This window comes from Xiphias gladius, chromosome 24 (assembly GCF_016859285.1).
Source record: "Xiphias gladius isolate SHS-SW01 ecotype Sanya breed wild chromosome 24, ASM1685928v1, whole genome shotgun sequence".
NCBI lineage: Eukaryota > Metazoa > Chordata > Actinopteri > Istiophoriformes > Xiphiidae > Xiphias > Xiphias gladius.
The window spans coordinates 7,024,032-7,047,626 of NC_053423.1; the positions used below are offsets into that span (position 1 = coordinate 7,024,032).

Below are 23,595 nucleotides of genomic sequence, written 5' to 3' on the forward strand. Positions count from 1 at the left end.
CAACCTGGCAAGAGAAAAGCAAACAGGCTAATTTCCAACCATAGGCTATCAAGAGGCTCATCCACTTGGCCTGTAAAACAAAAATAAATAGCTGTTAGCTGTGCTGGATCTTTGACCCTGCAAAGTACAGTTGACACGAGGGATCTCCAGTGGATATGCTGTTATGTTTCCCCAGCTACAGTAACTGGGATTCGATCCAGGTTTGTGTTTACTGTAGGGGGTATTTTGCTTGGCCAGGATGACGGCTGGAGATGGATCCCCAAATACTATGAACAGATTCCAGCCCTCCTGTGAGGTGGGCTGCTGCTGTTGCTGCTGTCTTTTATGGCAGATTCCTTTGAGGCAGGAGTATCTGAGAGAGACTCCAGAGAGGCACTGCTCAATGAGCAATTTATATGTTCTCAACAAAGCTTCTTCTTTAAACCCTGAAGGCAGGTCTTAATTGTTAGACGTTATATCTCCACTCCCCCTCTCCCTCTCCTCTTTCTTTGACTTCTTCTCCCTCCTCCCACCCACCCTCCCTCCAGCTATTAGGAATTGGATTTGGAGCAGAACGATCCATTTAGTCTCTCTCCTCCATCTCTATCCCTCTCTCCCTGCTTCCACACCTCCTCTGTAGGTTTCGCTCATCAAAGCCCCGGCTTAATCTGTCTATTTTTACCTGAAGGAATGAAAGGAAGGGATGAGGTAATGCTTTTCCTGTCCATCAGGTGGGCAGTGGTGCATGGGCTCTCTGGTGTGTATAGTTTAGGGAGCTAGCACCATCATGTGGACTCAGAAAAGATGAAGCATTATGAAAGCAATAGCAGGTAAGTAATGCCTGAAGAAATGTTTCAAAGGAAAACAAGAGAGAGAAGAACCTGAGCATAGACAATATGGACAGAATATACAGTTGAGTAAATAAAGCTATGAACAATATTTCATCACTGAGGGCTTTTTAAAATTTAGAACCACCGATTTGATTCGTAGATAGTAAATGCTATAAGTCAGTTTGAGGGACTCAAAGAAGTCCGACCCCTTTGAGATGAACGTGTGAACCCAGAGCTCCACCTAGTGGGACAAAAACTGCAGGTGACAACACACAAAACTGAAAGCACTTTATTTTTTAAATAAAAGCAAATAGCTTTGATTTCTGCATTCAAGACCCCTATTGTGACATAAACATTAGAGGAACATTGCAGAAATATGGTATAGAATGCATCAGTCCAGCATAAACCATCTGAGATTCATATTTCAACCAGTAGAGAAATACAGGAGAGCAGGAGAAATACTATTTTTGGAAAGCAGTACTGAATTTAAAATTTTGCAAAAAATGTAGTCATATTATTTCTCAAACTACCAGTAAAAGAAATGCAGTTGGATAAAAACACCAATCAAAATTCAGAAGGCAGCAACTGCCCTGAAGTGTCAGTCCTGGGCCTGTATTTATCAAGCCCTTCAGGGTAGGAAATAACTAATAAACGGCCAAAAATTGTGATGCGTCTTCAGTTCTACTTTTAGGACTGAGTAAAAGCCTCTTCTGAACTGTCTTAACCCATGGAATGACTCCTATCTCAGCCTTTAATCAGGAGAGCTCCAGAGGTGTGTTTACCTGTTAGAAGCTGCCATTTGATAGGGACCTGACTGACATTTTTCAAAACTGAGGTCCTAAAACCTCCCTGCAACAGGGAAAGTGCAGCTTTGGAATAGTCATGATTGGGGTCCGTCACAAACAATAGTTGAAGCATTCTAATGCAAATAGATTATCAGTAAATATTATAAGATTTAACCCTTTTATTTATTTTGATATCATAGTTTTGCATATAACCTACATATCTTAGTCATCTATATTATTTGCCCACATACATAAAAAAAATGCTACTATTAAATAATACTTGCAGCCGAGAATGTAGTAAATCAGCAAAGTCAAACTCTTCGTATTTCCTCTCGTTGAAAATCAGTTTGGAAGGCTTCATCAATAATTGTCAGCTCTAGCTTTAGTTCCAGGTTAACTTCCAGGGCGATTCATTGGGGGGGGATTCTGAAACACTTGATAAATATGGGCCATGATCCTCATCAATCATCCCTGTCCAAACTTAATTTCTCACGAGGTTTCTTGGGCTGTATTTCTATGGCAGTGAGATAGCTGCTTAAATTAAGGAGAAATTTCTCTGGATTCATTGGCTAACTTCGGCTGCTTTTGCCTGTGGCATTTTATGTTACATAATGTGGTTTGGTGCGATAACATCCCAACATCATCATTGAATGGCAGCATTATGTCCTGTATATTCTGATCCTTTTGACCGAAGGTAAGTTTCAGTGTTTCCGTGTATGTATGTAGAGGAGGAGTAGCAAGAGAGAGAAATGTGCGCTTCATAATAGTGTGTATTTGCCTGAGATCAACAAGTGCTAACCTTCAACAAGTCAACAACAGGGCTAAAATTACCCCTCCTTTTATCAGCTAATTTCTTTAATATCTGTACTTCATACATAAGAAAATAAATTTAAAATAAATTATGTATTCACAGAGCATAAAAAAACATGTTTCTCTATATCATAATGAAGACTAAAAACAAAGGAAAGCAAAAAAAAAAAAAAAAAAGTTCAGAAGAGAACTGAAATAAGTGATGGAGTAGAAACTTTCATCTATCACCTGTGCTGCATTGATCCATCTCTACACTTCCTTACACCTTTGTTATTCTCTTTCAATTCTTTCCCTAACTGCACATAAAGGCACAGAGGTGGTAGGCAAGCTGCAGCATCTGGAAATGCTGTTTTGTCAGATAGAAGGTAAATGTGAGTGGTTGGATATCTCATGTCGACCGTTCAGTCATCTTTGTCGTTGTTCTGGCCATTGCAGCTCTTAGGTCGGCCAAGGCAGAATTTGCGAGGATGGTCTTTAAAATCGAGGCAGTCCTGGACGAAGTATGGATGCTGCTCTATAAAATGATGAAGTTCATCTGGAAAAAGGGGCAAAACATAAAAAAGTTATCACTGTCATCACTGTCAGTGAATGTAAAGGAGGGGACTGGAATCATTTTTTTATTTGAAATTCAAAAAGCACTGTAACAACACGGGATTAGGTTTTTTTTTTTGTTTAGAGGCATTAGTATAATTACTATGATGATTCCAACACAGCCTCCATTCATCTATACACTGCATTTTACATTGTATGCAGATGGCCAGTCTGCTGGATTGTTTTATGGTAACAGTAGAAATCACTTTAAAAGGACAATATAGAAAGAAAGAGTAAACAGAAAAGCTTTGACAGTTTCTAGAGAAGACAGATGGTGGATGTAAAAGACCCTGGAAAATCAACAACAGGCGGTACTTGTCCTCTTCAGTAAAGCCTGAGGAGAAATCAAATGTGATAGTAACAGCGCAGAGGAAGCAGGAACACAGACAAATGCTGTCAATCATTTGCACGATGGTCTCATATGTACCATGGCACTGCAAGTAATCTGACAATTTTGTACTGATGTTTTAAAATTTGGTACTACCAGACACTGGGTCTTACCATATGTGATCTTCTCTGTGTCAGGTCTGTCAAGCTCTAAAAACAGACCTGAAAGTTCCACCTCATCCACTCCCAGCATTACTTCCAAGATGTTGGCAAGGTCCTCCTCTAGGATATCCCCGTTCTCCTCACTCTCATACATCTGCACAACAACATGTATTCTTAGAGCAGTGATTTAAAACCTACATCGAACCAGAATAACTGGCAAATGTGCTCACCTTGAAGGCCAGTCTGAGGGTCTCCATTGACTTTGATGGTCGATGAACAGTAGACAGGGCAATGACAAAGTGTCTGATGTCTATCTGTCCATCTCCATGCTGGGGACAAATATTCAGTGAATAGAAGAAGTGAAGGAACAAATCTGATCCTATGTAAAAATGTAATTTGCTGCAAATTTGTAATCATCTGTAGCTTGAAATTATGTAAACGTAAAAGAACTTCCTGCAAAAGAATCATCACTCAGTGGTGATGATTACAGTGTCATTTTAAAGACTTTCATTTTATCAACTGGTTTCACTACTGATGATCTGATTTTAGATCTGCTAAATTATCTAACAGCATGACTTCTAAGAGGACTGTATTAATGTTAGCTTGGTCATTTATAAATGCAACACCACAGTCACACAAATCCACACTCATTCATATTTAGTATGCTGCAGATTCTCCACAAGGGGGAGCTGATCAGTCATTGTCAGCTGAGTTCTACTCATGAAACCTTCACTATGTCACCTTAAAGAGTGAAAAGTAGTTGCAGTGGTTTAGACCTTTGGATGCTTTGAATCAGGGACACTGTGTCCTTGTTAAAAACTAAAGCTCTTTTGAGAAAGAGGAAGCGAATATAACATCTAAAAACCCTGCCCTGTCTAAATGATCACACCAAAGGTACCTAAAAACAGAAGGTCAGAGGCCAAACAACAACTCAAAATTAATAAACTGAGTCTGGTCCCTAAATGATAACATGTCAAGGTATCAGGAACCCGTCAAGGATGCAAGAATAGCAAACGTTTCAGATCTTACTGGCATTTCTAAAAACCGCAGTAACTCTACCAAGACTGTTGACGTGAGGTCAATGATATTATCAACCCAAATACTTTAGCTATTATGAATAGCTGCTTCCTGCTACATTTCTCCCATACTATAACTGTGCCTCTGTGACCTCCTGAAAGAAAAAAAAAAGAAAAAAGGAGAAAAAAAAAAAAAAAAAAAAGGTTGAACTCTAAATGCCCCCTTGCTGCTATGAAAACTATTCCATTGAGATTTTTGTGGATTTGGGCTCAGAGGATTGTTAGCCATTATATAATTAAGATGGCAGACTTTTAAAGTGCTTTAAATTGTATTTTCACAAATGTTCTGTGTTTTCTGTTCATCTAAGTAATTTTTCTTATTCTATAGTTGATCTGAATTTTTGATTTTTTTTATGACCTCTATTACTGATACAAAGATTTTACTGCTTAATAGTAAGAAACAGTGTGTACTGGCCCTCAGCTACAAATCAGAATTTTTAACTTGTACGAGGCAGAGCACAGCCTTTAGTCTTCCAGTTGGTTTAAGGGCCTGGCTGGTAGCTAATGATGGCTGGGCCTGTAGTATTACTATACACTACTATAAAGTCTAGCTGGAGCAATATTGCTTTTAACCCCCTACCTTATAATAATGTGTCTTCTTTTACCAGTTTAAAGACTTACCATTTATTATTATGCTAACTTATATTAATTTAAAAATCAAAACTAACATAGCTTAGAGAAAAAACTATTGTAACTTGAACCTCGTAGTGTTTACCTGGTCAAAGAGGCTGTGGACTTGTGAAAGTGTGTCTGTAACTGGCAGGTTGAGGAACTGGGCAAAGTCCTCTAAACCCAGCCTGTCTCCCTGCAGCTTTCTGGCTCTCTTGGCCTGCTCCTCGAGCACCTTGTCTCTGGTTCCTGCTCTCAGCCTGACAAAGTGGAGCAGAAAATACTATAAAGAAATCACATAACGCAAAAGCGTATTACTCAGTTACATGGTTATGTGCTACATATACGGAAACGAGGTTTTTCACTTTCTCTGTGAGAAAGTGAAAAACATACCCAATCACAACATCTAATGGGTTAAAGCACATAAATGGCAAAGAAAAAGCGAGAGTAATATGTTCATATTCTCTTGTCTGTTCAGGATTTCGAGTCCTCAGACCAAGGCTTACACTGGTCCTGGTCACATGACAGAATCATATAACAATCATAATCATAATCATATAATCATATAAAGATTCAGTCATATTCAGCATATGATCACAGCCATGTTATCACTGGTTGTTTATGCTACACATCTAGTCCTAACACCGAGTATTTTAAGGAGTAAATGCACTCATAATGGAGTTCATTAGCAAAGAAGGGAAACAAACATTCCCACTGGGGGATTTCATTATTTATGTGCTCAAATGAGAAAAACACATGCTGACAGATGATTTCATAAATAGTCTTTCACCTAAAAAAAAAAAAAAATTAAATAAAATTGTGGGATCTGGGGCAGACCATTTGTGCTATAAAACACCAAACCTTTCCCTCATTTCATCTGAACTGCCTGAATAGTCTTGAAAACAACACATTCCCCTATGTTTGTTTTTTCCTACCCACCATCAGGTGTCAGTGTTTCTTTACCTTCATTTCCACAAAATCTTGAATGACACCCATCCCTTCACCCAGTCAATCCAGTCTCCCTCCACTCACCCTAAGCGGCACACCAGCTGGTTAAACTCCAGCAGGCTGCTGTAGTCATAAATGCACAGTGGGCCCTGTGATAGGCTGATCTCACGGTCATCAAAGGACAGGTCTGTGAGTGGCAGCTCCAAAGCCCTATCAGGAGGGAGGGAACAGTTTATTAAGACCTAAATTTATGTCTGTCCGATGCTGATCAGAGATTTATGCAAACACATTAACACATACTTACTTGGCCATGAGCTTTCTGACGTTATTGGCAAACAGGGCAGGGTTTTCCTTCTCCTCATCTGATGGAGTGTAAATAGGCAAATACTGAGGAGAAAGAATATCAACTTAATCATTTTGTCTTGTAATGAAACTGTGTACTGATCCGCTGTAAAATGAACATGTAATTGCCCATCACATTCATTATATTAGACAGCCATTATCTTTTTAATTTCAAGTTAATATTTCTCTCAATCTGGAAAGAAGAATAAAATAAAGTGTTACTGACTTCTGGCTTACTGAACCACTCACCTCGATCTCCATGGGATTATGAGGTTGGCACAGAGTGAGCCATAGGATCTTGAACCTGGAAGATAAAATTGTTGGCTTTGACAAGAAAGGATCAGGAAAAGAAAAATAATATGATGGATGGAGACAAGACTGAACAAATGGTACTGGAGATAATGGAGGCTCCCCTACAGCATCTTACTATGCTCCTTTTTAATGAAAAACAGGTCGCTGGTGTTTTAACTATATACTTAGTGGGAGGGAGTGTTTGTGTGTATGTGCGTGTGTTGTGTATGATATATGTAAGTGTGTGAAAGAAAAACAAACACTCACGCTCCGGGACCTTGCCACGTCCATGTAACAGTATCCTGTGGAGAGGAAAGAGAAAGAGGAAATGGTTTAGGACAAACGCACAAACACAGAAACACCTCATTGACTCAGTTTCATACAGGTTTACTAACTCCCTGACCTCAGTTGAAGTTTGTGTCAGTTGTTTGTATTGAAGGTGGCCAAAGATCCCGTCAATTTATACATAGTACCAATTACTGCTGATAAATGCTTAAATACTGTGATCCCGATACCTTTTTAGCCTGGTTCCAGACCTCTGAACTGCTGCCCACACCTTCTCAGATTCTGTGATTCACGAATTAAGTGAAATGAAATGGCGATTTAGAACTGCACATTAATGCAGATTTTTCGGATCAGTGTTCAATTAAAACTGCATTACAACACAACAGCAAAACTTTCAAAAAAGCTCAAAGCCTCTGCAAAGAAATATATCTATCAACTTGCAGTAATCTTTAAATTGTTGGCGAGAATGTAAACTATATGTCATTTATATTAAAAGGGTATAAATATGTAAAAATGCCACAAAGATGAATGAAGTGGAAAATGATTTGCTGTTAGTTTTCTGATTTGCCACTGTGGGCGCTTGACAAAGGAGAACCAAACTACCACCAATGACCTGTCAGTCTAAGCAATCAGAACATTAATTGTCTTAAGCTTAAATTCAAAAATGAATTATTTCCGCTTTGATCTGGACTAAGGAAACCAAACAACATTTGTAAACACAGCTTAGGTTTGATAAAGCAGCACTCAGATGAATCAGAGACTGTTCAGATAACATCACATATTCAACAGGCCCATGCAAGATATCTGGGTGCTTTCAACAAATGTTCTCAGCTTCTCTTAACGCTTGCTGGTGTTGCACAGTTATATAGTCAGAAAGTGAAGACAGCTAAATATGTTTTCATTTGGCTCAGTAACAATCAGTATTTTGTGTAATTTATTTAGACATTTTGTGGCTGGTTGTAGTTTGTTTACTGTTATTCCCCATTTCCTGTTGCAGGCGGCCACCACAGCACTCTGAACAGATGGAAATAGATGGAATGGAAAGATGTCTGGTGGTGAAGAAATAAAGATTCTGGAGAGGAAAATACAAACTTAGGACGATTCACCCTGTTAGTGCAGTTTATTCATAATTTCTTTGCCTGACTTAACTTCCTTGTAGTGCCACGTTGTCACTAAAGTCATCACAGTGACTAAACTCAGCATAAAGGGGAAACAGTGACAAAAGCTTTCCAGGGAAACAAAGAAAAACTAGGTAACAGGAACTGCATTAATCATGAGAAAGCGGGGACAGGTGCAGTGAGAGAGACATGACACCCGTGCATGTTCGTGTGGGTGTGGGTGTAGGTGTGTGAAAGAGGGAGAGAAAGAGGGGAATGAAATATCATCCTACTAGAACATGAAGTCATTCAACACAAAAGAAACACATACTAACGCGAGGGAAAGAAACCATTACATCACAGGTGTGTATCAGTATGTATAGGTGTGTGTACACAGTGTATGTATAGCTGGAGTCAGGCTAAAGTTGAACTATGTCCAAGGTTACAGATGTCAAACGGATGAAAAGAGAGTGGAAAAGGAAGGGGAGGATGCAGGGTATTTACCAGTTTATTTGGGTAGCGTAGCACCACTGGTTGCACTGGAAGTCCTGGTATGAAAGCACCTGAGAAAGACAAGAGAGGAGGGATGTGGTGAGAAACAAAAACAATTAGTAAATATTTATATACCAATGTGCTACGTTGTTTTGGCATTAAAATTTTATTCAGATTTTAACGGACTTGACTACAGAGACAAAACAATGTATTGGGCTGAGTCGTGTGTACTGGTTGAGATGAGTGACAAGCTCGGAACCTTAAAATAACCTCCAGCCTCCGCAGACAGCATCTCTATTCAAAAACTATAATGTCCTGCTGATGACAGACAAGCCAATTGAAGTTACATACACTATTTATGACTGGACAAAGCCCTATTCAAGCTACTGTGTGAGGGTTGAATAGATTAGAATGAGATGTGTTAATATATCAGAATAAGGCTTAAACCTTAAAAGCTTAATTGATTTTTTTGGCCACTTGGGGGGATTGAAAGAGGCTTTAAAGGGGATGTGCTGATGTGTTAGGACATTGTTGCCTATTTAATACATCCGGGGAAAGACACAGAGCAACATTAGCTTTGATTTGAAGTCTGGTTTGTGTCCGCCTGTTGAGTGCAAGTCCAATATTCACTCTCAGTTTAGCTTTGTTTTGGTCTCAGCCAGCTCCTGAAGAATTTGTTATTCCTTAGTTGCTAAGTGCTCAACTACGTTTTCTAGCTAGTCGCTAACTTTGTCTGTCTGCCTTTTGGTGCTGAGCAGGGAGTGTACTATGGGTTTCTCAAAGCTTATTCATTGAGAACAGCTGCCTGCGGCTGCTGGAAATGGGGCTGATGAGAGCAGTGAACAAAAATAGTAAAGTTGTGGACTGTAAAACCAAAACAAAGACCTGAAAGATGCTAAAATGTTCAGTAAAGCTAAGGGGGGCTGCAGAGTTGGGTGATAATAATCTGTGGATTTGTCAATACAAGCAATTTGTTTTTGCATTATACATAGCCATTTTCACAATTGTTCATATAGAATTATTGATTAGTGCAGCTTTAACTCATGTAGGTTTTTAAGGCCAAAAATATTCTTTCAGATTGCATAAATATTTTATTATTCTGAATATTTTCATTGGGATAAAACTAGATAATGTGTACTCAAGATGTTCCACAGAAATGAAATACACAGCAAGGCTAATTAAAGTAAAATTAAATAAAGTAAAATTACAAGTAAAGTAACATTTAAAAAATACGTGCTGTATAAAGTTGTAAGTTTTAAATGTACTGCCAGAAAACTTCTAAAAAATATAATATAAAATATAATATTAAACGCCTATGCTAAATATGTATATAAATTGACAGGTCTTTAAGGCAGGGTGAGGCTGGTTTACCCATTTAACATGACACCTATGAAGGTGGTGAAGTAAAAAGCTTCCATACCAGAAAACATCCTCGTGTTGAGTCAAACCAAAATACAGTGATGGAAAAACAAACACACCTATTAAATCTGAGCAGCTGTAATCAACAAGGAACCTGAATAAAATAGTATTGACCCCACATATTGGTCCAGCAGCACACAAGACTATAAAAGAACATGGAGGAGCATTAGAGTTATTACCTTCCGAATAATTATGTGTCTATAATGAGAGGATGGACAGGGAGAGAGGGTGAGGGCTGGGTATTAAACTTCGATACTTTCATGGCACCGACCGAATTGCTTAGATATTAAGTATTGAAAAATGCCTTGTCATTCAGAGAGTAAATCCCAGTGAACCAATAAGCGTACTGCATGTTTATACCAAGATCTAATAATGCTGGTGATTTGCTGTCTAACGAAACGTTACACGAACACGAGTGAAGCATGCTGGAAAAACACTGTTACGCCCAGAGATGGGGCTCACGTGCACAGTTTGCGTCACGTAGTAGGTGAAAAAAATCTAAAATACTCCATTTTATCGGGCTCGATGCCAAAAGTGTGCAATGCAATAGATGCAAAAAGGAAATTGCTGCCAAACCGGCAGCATGACGAATTTAATGAAACAGTTGAACATGCATGGAATATATATTTAAGAGCAGAAAGTTGCTCCGTGTTCAAATGCAAGAAGAACAGACAACGCCCTCTCTGCATTCAGGTCCACCTAACGTTACAGAGCGTCCTTAAAAATCTCCACCACCGGATTCCCCCTCATCTGAGATTATTGAGGATGGCGCTATAACTGGGATTTTAGCGGGCAACGTTTAGTAAACACAAAAATTTGGCAACTTTGTACATGGTTTACTAAATTTACCTGTACCTCCTGAACGACTGCCAAGGTACAGCAGTTGTCAGGTAATCTGATGGTTTCAAGTTAAATTTCAGCTTTTACGCATTTTTATTAATTGATGTTATGTTAACAAACAACTTCAAGTTGTGGTAAATAGGTTTATTTTTTATGTTATATAACTGCTTTGAGTGAAAAAATTCCAAAGGTCCTGAAACTTAAAATAAAGTGTTGAAACAGACAAGTTAAACCACATTGTGGTAAATAGGTTTTTATTTTTTTATGTTATGAAACTGCTTTTAGTGTGTCAAAAATACCATGGAGCTGAAAAATAAAAACAAAGATTTGTATTGTTACGTGAAATGTAATTTTCTTTATGTTAAACTTGATTTCATTACATGGGTATCAAAAAAGTATTGTTCAGGAACAGGTATTAAAATCAAGGTATTGTACCGGCATCAAAAATGTTTGAACGATACTCAGCCCTAGAGAGGAGTGAAGATGAAAGTGACTACTCTATTAAAAGGCTTTTTGAAATGAGAAAAAAGACTGGAAGTATATGTAGAGCATGTCAGGCACAGGTGTCACCGTGCACATTAAAACACAAAAACACACAAAGACACAGACACAGACACACACACTTTGATTTGTTGGGAGTCAGTGAAATGACATAACTAGAGGAGGCACATCCAGAGAGCCCTGGCACCACACAACAGACAGTCCAAGCTGGACAAACACACAACCACACACACACACACACACACACACACAACCACACAACCACATGCACACACACACACACACACACACAACCACACGCACACACACACACAACCAAAACGGGGCAGAGTGTGACCAACAGGGCTTACTGGGAATGACAGAATTACAGAGTGGAAGAAAGGGGATTAGACAGGGCAGGCAGGGAACAATGCCTGACAATACACTGACACACACACTGACACACACACAGAGGGAAAGGTGAGCAGAAATACAAGCCCAAAAAAAAAAAGGGTGCAACGGTTAGGGGTCCTGTTGAGATGTCCTTTAGAAAGACATGAACCATCAAACCTGTTGGGCCAAGTATAAAATTAATTTACCCTGGCGTCTACACCTGGCGTTGGCAGCAATGCCGCCAACTCCATGCATTAATAATCACATACAAGTCCAGGCACACTAACCTAGATGAATGCTGAACAAAGTGATCTCTCACAGTCTTCTCCATGAAGACACAGACACACCCCTGGCTGGAAATTACCTAGAACCACAACCAAATACAGTAATGATCTGTGGTTTGCACAATGCATCTGCTGTTCTGGAGGATAATAACCCTCATTTAGACTTAATGTAGCTGACAAATTTTTAAATCTACCAACAACTGTAGCCACTTCACAAATAATGCTGGTTTCCTAACCTAAACAAACATAAAAATAAATAAATAAATAAATAATCGATCAGCTTTAAAACTGTGGCATTGAAGGGTTGTATTACAATGTGAATGTGTCAATCTTTTCTCATCTGGGAATACATATGAAACATCTCCCTTGGAGTTATAGTATGTGTAGGTTGAACAACAATAACACCATGTCTACACAGGAAGCGTATCATGAGCAGCAGCAGCAGCAGCTTCATTCCTCTGTCTGTGTCCACACAGTATGTTCAGGCACAGTATTGAGTGTAGGTCACCCACATTTTCACAGCACTCAGAGGCCAATACACAATCACTGTAGTTATAAGCCATTATGCAGCTTGTGTAGACAGCAGACAGCTGGGTTGATTTAGCTTTTAAAAGAGAAGTGTATCCGTTCCATCAGACCCACGAGAGACAGATGACTGAAAAACAGGGTTTAAACACTTTCTGTGTGGACACGTTAGGGTCTACAGCAGTGCTAGCAGCTCTGTTAGGCTGTAAGGTCAGCAGTGCTTTGAGCTAAATGTTAACATCAGCATGCTGACACACTGATAGTTACAGTTTTGACATGCTTATGTTTAGCAGGTATGATGTTTATCATGTTCACCCACTTAGTTTAGCATGTTAAATTGGTGCAGCATCAGCAGTAATACAGTCATTGTAGTGGACCATTATGGTGAAGAGGGAGCTGAGCCAAAGGACTAAGCTGTCAATTTACCAGTTAATCTATGTTCCAACCCTCACCCATGGTCAGGAACTTTGGGTAGCGACCAAAAGAATGAGATCATAAATATATGACTTTCCTCCATAGGGTGGCTGGGCTCACCCTTAGAGATGGGGTACGGAGGTCTAACATTTGGAGGGAGCTTTTGCTCCTTCATGTCCAAAGGAGCCAGTCGAGGTGGTTTCAGCCTCTGATTAGGATACCTCCGGAGTTTTCAGACAAAGTCCAACTGATAGAGGACCCCGGAGTAGACCCAGAACATGCTGGATATATCATATGTATGTAAGTATGTCTGGATGCAAGTATTTATGGATGGACTGATGGAAAGATCGAATAACCGACCAAACCTGACAAATAGACAAATGTGAAAGGGCTAACTTTATTAATTTGGTCCATAGAGACAAGCACAGAGAAGCAAACCTTTGGAAAAAACAAATGGCACCACAAAAGATAATATGTTTCTGCCCCTAAAACTCCAATAAAAAAATAAGATTGGTTTGCGTCTATGAGAAGGGTATAATAATGGAAAATGGAAGTTTTAGCGCAGCTGTAATTGATATTTTTGTAATAATGTATCAAATGACAATGTGACAATAAATTTTTAAAGACACCCACGCACGCACAGACACACAGCCCTACCTTCCACCTGGGTTCAAGATCAGCCTAAAACAGGAAGGGGTCTGAACACATACCAGCCTTGAATAAGATGAGACCCGACCTGTTGGTGCATGTCCCCTCTGGAAATATCATGATCTGGAACAAACAATTACATATTAAAGTGCGTACGTACACACGTACACAGGTACACACAGACGTACACACACACACCTTACTTTTATCCATTGTTTTAAATTGGCCTTGTTCTGTATGAACTATGTGTGACCCGCTGTATTTATGCTATCAGCTTTCAGTCCCTATGTGGTATGAGCTGAACTTATGTCCTTGTGTGTGTGTGAGTGAGAGTGTGAGTGTGCATTTGCATGCCTTTATGTGCGTATTCATATTCATATACCTGAGGCCACTCCCCTCCAGATTGTGCTCTCCGCTTAATTTCCTCTACAGTTTTTTTTCTGGAGTCCTGGTCTGTCCGAAACACAAACACTGGCCGGATGTAGCTGATCAGAGCTGGGAGGACGATGATGAAGAGGTAGATTTTGGATGTATGCCAGAACAAAGAATGAAAAGAGAAATGATAAAAGTTAAGTTAATCTTCAGAGCTTTTCAGCTAAACGAAAAGCTTTTTAAAAGGTTTAGCTTTGATTAAAACATTCCCTTAAGTGACATGAGGTTAATTTAAGAATCGTGTTAGGATAATTAAGTAGTTTTAGGTGTATATCGACATTTGAATGTACAGTCAGACCTCAAAAATCAAGATGCAACCAGTTTTAAGATCAAAACTAAATTAGAGGACACTGGGCCAGAGAGATGCATGTGGAGAGGTTAAGGAGTAAGTGAGGTATTAGGTAAAATTAAGGATCACTGTTTCCAATGGGTTTTTTTTTTTTTTAAACAGATTTTCACCAAAATATACCAAATATCTACACAAATTTTAACCCCGGTGTTATGTCCCGATGCGTCCCAAAGTTATTATTTCCTGCTCACCAGAGTTTAGCCAAGGACAGCTCAAATATTGCTTTCAGTAGTAGAAATTTTAAATTAATTATTATTTTTAAATTTTGATGTTGTAGTTAGATTTTTCTAATGCAGATCTTTTCAAAATCAGATTCCAATACATTTTTAAAAAAAAACAAAATAATGGATTTTTAACATTTCAAATATGTGACTGTATTATTCAAATGTCTATGTTTAATGGATTAATTGATTTTCAATTCCCTTAAGTCAGCTCTCATAGACCAACACACTGCACACTAAACACACAGGACTCATTCTCTAGTATACAGGTAGCTAGTGATAGTGCTAGACGTATCTACAGCACTATCATGTTTAAATGCATTCAATTTTTACTGAAAAATGCATCCACATCCTTTACTGTTACGAGTAAGGGACACAACAGAGTGTCTGTGTAGAAAAACATGCAATGATTATTTTTGACACTGTCCAACAAACTATAGCCACAATTTTGCTTTATGCCTGGATGCACCGTATGTTTCAGTGAGCTGGAACTTAATTTTAAGAACCTTGATCTGAAATTGAAAAACTGGATTTGAAACTATTGTTATTCGGTATTTAGTTAAATATTACAAACCCAAAACATTTTAAGCCAGACCATTCAACTTTTAGCCAACCAACTCTGATGTTTGAACTTTTTAAGGTAAGTTAACACACTACAGTAATTCAGAAGTTCAATATGAACATAAAAATGTATATCAATGTAGTTCTAATAAAACTTTAGCGAGCATATATCTTTTCATATCAGTCTGATAACGTCTACATAGAATTTTGTATTGTGTGCCAGCAGTTTGCATTAAATTTAAAATATGCTGTATGTTATTTATGGCACACAGCTGCACTCTTAATTTTATTTCTAACTTTATTTCTAAAATCTATGGGTTGTAGAGTTGATGGAAATGTGTTTAACTCACTTCCCCAGACGGGAATGCTCCTGCTTTCCAGTTTCGTGACTATGGAGCACATGGTCATGGTGACTGGGATGGCATCAAAGTAGGTGGAGTGTGGTGCTACAGTGAGGATGGGAACTTCAGAAGGTGCTGCCCGTTCCCCTTTCACTTTGATCCAGTGGAAACCTCCGCAAAACCACATGGCTCGCATAATCACTCGTAAACACAGGTCTATAAACCTGGGACATACAGACAGTTGATGCAGAGTTTAGCTTTTTAAAATCTTAGACATATAAATAATTTTCAGTTTCAATAATAAACAGTAGATAATCCTATGGTTGACAAAAGGCTTGTTTGTGTAGCTCTGTTTGTCTCTCTCTATCACGCACGCATGCACACGCGCGCATGCACACACACACACCACACACACACGCACACACGCGCACACACACACGCACACACACGCACACACACACGCACACACACACACACACCTCCTCCACCATGATTGTGGCTCAATGGCAAACTCAGAACGTCCCAGGGAGGCTGTGAAGGCGAAGGGCCACGCCAGCAACATGAGGAAGGACACCAGCAGCAGCCGCACGGGAAACACTGTAACCGACATCAGTCCTATCTGGAGAGAGAGAGAGAGCAAAAGAGAAGAGAGAGAGAGAGAATGTGTATGTGAGAAAGATAAAAAGAAGATATGAACAGTCAACACAGTGTTACCATTCCACTGCATTGCCACAACCTATTATTCACTGTACAAGTGTTTAACATTCCGGTGGCTTTTTTAGACATCTGTCAAATAATAACTACTTAGAGTCTTTAACATACTGTACATTCCTATACAGTAAAAAGATTCCTGCACATCCTATACGGTCAAGAGGGGGACACGCACATTCCAGCTGTGCATACAGGAAGGAACAAACAACCGTCTATCGATCACACACACACACTAAAAGTCATGCTCTAATCATACTTTCCTGCTTAGGAACCCCTGGAGCTTAAAGGCTTATATATCCAATATCTATTTATTTATATATCAATACTAGTTAACTACTGATAGAAAATGTTGTTTAAATATTAGATTGTGTTTGAATCTAAATACCAAAAGAAAAAAAATCTCATATTATTGAAATTCAGTCTTCACTTCAGTATGATTTCGATCTCGTAGAGACATTCTTTATTAGTCCAAACGTTTTTTTTTCTTTTTAATGTCAGACAAAAAACTGTCATCCAATAAAAGTTACCTATTTTTCATTATAATGATAATATGTCTCTTAATACTACTCTGTCCCATCTACTACTTTCAAAGGATATTTTCAATAGCTTACGTAGATTTATCTTGAAATGTAAAAAAATGCCATTTTTACAGCTCACTATGCTGATGTCACTGACTGGGAACCATGAAAATCTTTGCCAAATTTTGTACATGTCTATCCAGTGGATGTTGAGATACTTCACAGGAGAGGCACTAGAGGAAAAGTCAGAGGATCACCAAAATCAATAGGCTTCATCCTTGGGGGATCATTAATGTCTGTAAAAAAATTTTTTCAAAAAAAGCAGTTGTTCAGATATTTCAGTCTGGACCAAAGTGGTGGACCAGCTAACTGACAGACTGACTTTACCATCACTAGATCCACATTGCTAGCAGGGCTAAAAATCTTTCTGTTATAAGGCTAATTTTGACTGATTCTGCGTAATACCAGTGAGATTTTTTTATATAAATAGTAAGGTAGGAGACAAATTAAGGCAACTCTGTACCAGTTTATGTGGCTGAGTTCAGCCACTTGTTATGCTGTTTAAGTCTTGTCGCTTATTGAAGCCAGAGTGCCACAGAAAAGACGAAAAGTCAGCTGACTGGCCCGTCATGCCATTCCTCTTACTCTGTAATGAGAGATGTGGCATGTGGGCATGTGTGTGTACTAATGGGGTCAAAATGTCACTGCCTACAGTGTAAATTCAGACTGCGTGACATTTTAAGCTCCTTCCTCCTTGTCTGACCCCGTTCGATCTCTTCATCCCACACTTTCAACACGCTCCCTCTTTTCCCTCTCATCAGCCTCCCCGCCTGCTTTACAGTAATCTCGAATCCCAGTGGAATTCCTCTCCTCAGCTATCCATCTATCCAGCCATCCGTCCATCAATATCGCACTCCCTATGTCTATTTGTTCTGCTGCACCTTCATTTACCATGCTGCTTTCCCTTCAACTGTTTTCCTCCTACTTTGAATTGATGTGCTTTTTGGCATCACTCTGGGGAATAATATCTAACCTCCTCCCTTCCTACCCCATCTTTCTTTTCTTCCTTGTGCACTTCCCTCCCTGGGTGAGCCCAGGTGCACACTGCAGGGCTGTATTAATAAATAAACAGTAATGGGGGTGATTTATGATGCTCTAACGCCTCTCCCGCCCTCCCCACCCCCATGCCTGATGCACGGTGCAGTCATCATCAGAGCTTAACACATCCATCTGGGAGGATCTGCTGACATTTTCTCGGGAGGTGGCATGAGAACGAGTCAGGGCAGGGTAGAGGGGAGCAATTTCGAGAGTTTTATGAGAGCACCAGCCCATCCAGTGCTGATGATTTGAAATTTGCTATAAAAATACACTTTAGTAAGCTGGTCTCAATTATACCACACATCCTCACTCTCATATAAAAGCAACTTAATATTCTCTAATGGCAATAAAGGGTTGCTGTACTCCTTATATTTCTGTTACATATCTTCCAAAACCTTCCTCTCCTGTGCAGGATTGGCAAAATCAGTGTTAAAGGGGCACTCCACTCGTCATGAGGGGCACTACTCTGTAAATAAAAGTTTTATATTGTCTTCTGTGGCTCTAAGGGGAGTTTCCTCAGGTGTGAAAAAAACTGAGAAAACCCTAATGATGTCAACATTTCACAAAAGTGTGCTAATATTTAAAAAATATATATATTTATCCTGAAATAGCCAAAAGTGTCAATCATTTGAGATATTTACTCAGATTTGAGAAGGGTCCCAATCTAATTTCAGGACAGTGCAGTTCTATTGGATTTCACAGGTATTTTGTTTGTGAGCTGGAAAGTTGGCAGCCATGTTTGTATGATGTTCACTATTCAGATAAAATAACATTTCACAATACTGAGCTAAGTTTTAAAAATATATAATTGTTTTTCAAATCATATATTGTGCGCATTTATTTGTTTCATTATGTATTTCTGAATGTCTTATTTAATATTGAACACTTTAGATCTCCATAGAGTCCTAGCAAATGATGACTAATTGTGATTTAAAAAAAAAAAAAAAAAAAAAAAAAATCATCAAATGTTGGGGAGAATTCCACTTTGATCTTATTTATACAAGTAAATAGTAATAACTTAAGTAAGTAGTTCTAGTTCTATGGTACATAAGTTACTACTCCTAAGACAGAAGAGCAGAAAATGTCCTGTTTTGACCTGAGGGGAAGATCTGGTGACCATTCTGTTATATGTTAAATATTCAGAAGACCCTGGGAAACCATGATGGTCCCATTGTCTCCTGCCACACAAACACACAAACCTTCTGTTTGTACGTATGGCAGCAATAAAGCTGTCAGGGGCCATTAAGGCATGGAGTCATTCAGCTCATCCTACAGCACTTCCGTTTTCTAAACACACACGCCATACTGTATATGTCAGTCAACTGCACTGTAACGCAAACACAGACATACGAGTGTATAACATGAAAAGGCAAGCATCTGACACATACCATCATCTATAAATGTACACAGAGACACACAATGGAATAGATGCCTCACCAAGCAGCAGGGACGTATGGGGTAAAGCGGAGCCATGGAGCAATCGATCTTACCTCACTAAAAAGGATGTTGCGGAAAGATAGAGCTCTATAAAAGTGTTTTACACAATCTATTCATTCCTTAAACCTTATTTAAATGAAATGCTTGACTCACTTAGTAATCTGCTGCATTTTTATTTGAATATTAAAGGGGCTCTCCCCAAATTTTATACAGGAAAACCAGTTTACTTAGCATACTACTCAGCCGGTGAAAACAGTTTTGTAATGTCTAACGTGGCTCTGAAGGGGGCTTTCTAAAGTCTGAGTAAATAACCCTGGTGACGCGTACTGATAGCCCCCGGGGTATATTCTATTTTTTATCAAAGCTTGGGGTTTTGGAACATTGGAGGAACAAAACAATATATTTGCTAATGTCACCGTGGACTCTGGGATAATGTGATGGGCATTTATCGCTGTTTTCTGAATGTGTTTTGACCAAACTATTAATTCAGAAAGTAACCAGCATTTTATTAAATAATACACAATTTATCAAATTAAATAATTTTGAAAAATTATTTTCAGACAGGCACTGACACACTATTACCTGCTTTTCCATAGCCACGCTACACAACACCTTACTCCCCCGAGCAATGTGGCCCAGCACACTTTTAACTGCTCTATACCCTGTAGTGAGGTCTAATTGCTCTTGGCCAATTGTTTTCAATTACCCAAAGGAAATGTGCTCTTTTCCACCTGGGGGCTCAAGAAGCACTCAACCTGTCCTGCTGTTTGTCATGTTGCTGGTGTACAGATTAAAGCTGTGTGACACGCAGCACGTGAGGCCAGGCAGTTTGAATTGAGCCCACCAGGTACAAGCCAAAGGTAGTAGAACCTGTTACTTGCTGTTTGCTGTATATACTGTAGAAATCACCTCCGGCATTAAATATTTGTCTTTCCCCAGGAGTAAAATGTGTGCTGGTCAAATTTTTCTTCAACCTTTTTTAGAAGGCCTGTAGCACACACTACAGACTTAATTTTCAACACTGAAATAGTCAAATTGTTAATCATTTGATAAATTAATTGATATTTAAGAAGGTTCCCAATCCAGTCTCGGGACAGTGCAGCTCTATTGGGTTTCAGAGGAATTTTGTCTGCAAGCTGAAGTGCTGGCAGCCATGGCTGTATTCTGTTCACTGTTCAGCAATGTGTGACTCAGCTGGAATTAGTGCTACTGTCTGTTCATCTGTTTCACTTGCTGACCTTGTTGGTCTACAGTGCTGCTGATCATGTTTACTGGAAGTGAGAAAAAATTTCTAGAAAGACCAAGTGCCAGGAGGAGTAATGTGCTTAGGCATTGAGCAGCAGTTATCATCTCCCTGTAACAGACACACAGATTCAAAAGCAGACACAGACCTTAAAAAAATTTCATGTCATGCAATCATATATAACTAAAGCCTGTGGCATCTAGGAAGTAATGCTTCCGTTCAGGCTGAGCTCGTGCTTGTGTACGTGTGACTAGTTGCGTGTCTGCCACTGAGTCCAAGTGAATAGGTGAAGTGGAAAAACACACCTCAGCGCTGCACTAGAAGCAGGCAGTGGGAGGTGTGAACTACGTGGTCCAATTTAAATTCATGGGACTGCTGCTGTCTTCTGGCAAAGCAAGGAAACTGTTTACGATCTACTACAACCTCCGATGGAAAACCTGCCAAAAATATGTACTAACAAAAACATTCTTCCAGCAACGACAATACTGGGAAAATAGTGTTTTAGTTAGAGAGTTAGAGTATTCAGCAAGCCAAACTGAAGCGATTGGAAGGTCTTCACAAAACCAAGCTTAAAAGCATTATAACAGAAAAGGCAAAAGGTCTGGTTTTACCACTTGTCTTAGTGGAACATAATTGTTGGGAATCCACCATGCCAACATAAAGGCCAATTTCCTGTGCCTTGTGCTTTGTATGTTTTGTTGTGAATGAAAGCAGGCACCTCTGGGCCCTGGGGCTATGGGGAAACAGATAAACCTGATGGGGGTGGAGGCAGCAGGAGTGCACTTCCTCCTCTTGTGTCATTGTATGACTGCAAACTATATAATGGGCTTCCACAAAAAAGTATTTTGCTACTTGTTTCCATTGCACTTAGACTATTTTCAGAGGTTTATTCCATTAGCTGGTCAGTCAGACTATGTTAGCAATGTGTGTCCAGGACAGTAATGCTGTCAGCAGACCTCGCCAATCACTACGCATGAAACTCGATTGATCCATTGGTTGATTGATGAGGAGGCATTTGGCCTGACTGCCGTCCTCCAGCATAGAGATTCCATCGATTTTGATGGTTGATTTAGGTTGCAGCCACAGCTGTCCATGTGTAGCAGAACCAGCAGAGCATCTCACCTTCCACCTGCATGTTCATGTTTGGCCTACAGCAGGTGCCTTGTGCTTTAGCGTCTTCTTTAAATGTGCGACACTGTAATTGAGTATGGGCTAGGACAGCCCCCCCACCTTGAAGGGACCTAACTGGACAGTTCATAAACACTGACAATAACCTAACGCAAACCATTAGTCACTCTTGCTATGACATCCTGGAAACTGATCCATTCTAACAAGGACTATCATAAGTAATGATAGTAATGAGTTTCGAGTACATATTAAACTTGGCTAGCTTGTTTATCCCTATGCTAGCAACCAAGTGAAAACAATGTGTGCCTCTGTGTGTGTGCACATTCAATCGGATGATTCAAAAGAAACAGCTAGAAACAGAGAAGTGTTGACTGACAGTGGGAGAATGTGGGAGGAGGTCAAGTGTTTGTTTCCCTGATCAGTAAGCATCACTATGACTGGTAAATAGTACAATAAAATAATAGATGGATTTCAGTTGTTTGGAGCGCATTTTGGAAAAGCACTTCCCCATTGTCAGCAGGTGCGCAGTGTAAAATCTGATGCAAATGTCTGATGTGCAAATTTTGGTCAATCAAGATTCAACTGTGGCTTTGCAGATCCATCCAGGAAAATGTGGGGTTAACGGCTGGTCACATAATGACACCTCACGTTTCAGCTAACACTCACAATGGAGCACAACAACAACAACAACAACAAAAACTGGTCGCTAATTGTTTTCCCCCCTAAATGTCAGCTAAATGTACAACTGCACAGATGTTGCCCTTATTTAGATACCCCAACTCTACCGAGGGCTGAAGAGTTACTAGTTCAGAACTACAAAACATATGTTCCAGTCGAGGTTCCCTGTGACAAATAACAATCTGTAGTGTGTCTATGATTTACCATGCATCTACAGTATATGGAGATGGGAGAGTAAACTCCTGCTAAGACAAGACTGAGGTAAATCTTAATGAAGTTAACTCGTAGCATGTGCTATAGTGGGCTGTCAAATGTATGAGTATAATCCGTGGAAGGACTTTGAAGAGGTGAATGAGTGAATGTTTTGCCGAACACGTGGTTTTTGTCTCCTTAAAATGTTTGTTGTCACCCTACGAGGACAACTTAAGGTGAGTCGTGCTCTCCATTATCACTGACTACGACCAAAAAAACACGGCGGAACCACGTTTCCTAGATAGTCACAACACTGTAGCTCTCCTCCTCCTCGGGCTGAAGAACTTCTTCCCAATGTTTTTCTGTGATACAATGTTAGCATGTTACATCAGCGGAGTGTAAACTGGCCCGCAAGAAAGTGTCTGTCAGCCCCTAACAAGGTGGGTAATGGTAAAGTGCGGTAAATTTACTAGGCACACATAACATAGACAGGGTACTTGGGAGTAGCTTTAGATGCCGAAGGGATGTTTAACTATGATAATTAATTTATCATTCGGTATCTTAATTGTCTTACCCTTATCTTCTCTGTCAAGGTGAATTTCAGCTTGTGGACGAAGGGGTTTCTACCCACTCTGGGGGGACGACTGTTTGACCACTTCATTGCTGACGACCTGACACCCAAAAAGGAAAACGAAGAAAGAAAAAGTCGGTTCCAAAAATGCCCCGTAACGTTGAGTTGCGTTGCGTTGCGTTGCGTTGCGTTCGCCGTTTTGTGCCGCTGAACACAGAGTTCCCCGGCGCTCACGCCACCTCCCGCCAGCTAGAGGAGAGACTGATGCTGGACGGGGAGGAGTGCTCACTTACAACAAGCTAGCAAGGACGAACGACGTGAATTCCGGTTATAAGATTCAAAATAAGATTCGTGCCTCTGCAGCTTAGCATTTTAGCGTATTATTTTAAATGTAACATTGTGCCTTAAGATTATGTGTACACACCCCGGGTATAGGTGTAAAGGTGCCCGCCCACAAATCCTTGTTTAGCCTAACTTTTTCATTTGTA

General features: G+C 39.7%; 1 protein-coding gene across 2 annotated transcripts; it reads right to left on the bottom strand.

The window, feature by feature from the left end:
* Nucleotides 1-1,101: 1,101 nt before the first annotated feature.
* Nucleotides 1,102-23,390, bottom strand: lpcat1 (lysophosphatidylcholine acyltransferase 1). Of its 2 annotated transcripts, none has more exons than XM_040122746.1 (14): nucleotides 23,111-23,388; nucleotides 16,011-16,150; nucleotides 15,541-15,755; nucleotides 14,010-14,122; nucleotides 13,690-13,750; nucleotides 8,637-8,695; nucleotides 7,018-7,052; nucleotides 6,709-6,763; nucleotides 6,422-6,504; nucleotides 6,202-6,327; nucleotides 5,276-5,429; nucleotides 3,715-3,813; nucleotides 3,497-3,638; nucleotides 1,102-2,939 (listed from the first exon to the last, which is right to left on the bottom strand). In XM_040122746.1, exons 1-14 carry the CDS (start codon nucleotides 23,195-23,197, stop codon nucleotides 2,806-2,808), a joined length of 1,503 nt encoding a protein of 500 aa, XP_039978680.1. In that variant the 5' UTR covers nucleotides 23,198-23,388; the 3' UTR covers nucleotides 1,102-2,805. The 2 variants fall into 2 exon arrangements, with proteins under 2 accessions (XP_039978680.1, XP_039978679.1); XM_040122745.1 differs by lacking the exon at nucleotides 1,102-2,939 and adding an exon at nucleotides 3,007-3,329 and having other exon boundaries at nucleotides 23,111-23,390.
* Between the last annotated feature and the right edge of the window lie 205 nt (nucleotides 23,391-23,595).

Coding starts and splice junctions, on each gene's coding strand:
- lpcat1 (XM_040122745.1), bottom strand. CDS start 23,197: ATGAAGTGGTCAAACAGTCGTCCCCCCAGAGTGGGTAGAAACCCCTTC. Junction 13,751..14,009: donor CTGGAGGGGAGTGGCCTCAG/GTATATGAATAT, acceptor TGTTTGTTCCAG/ATCATGATATTTCCAGAGGG. Junction 7,053..8,636: donor TACGCTACCCAAATAAACTG/GTAAATACCCTG, acceptor TCCTCTCCACAG/GATACTGTTACATGGACGTG.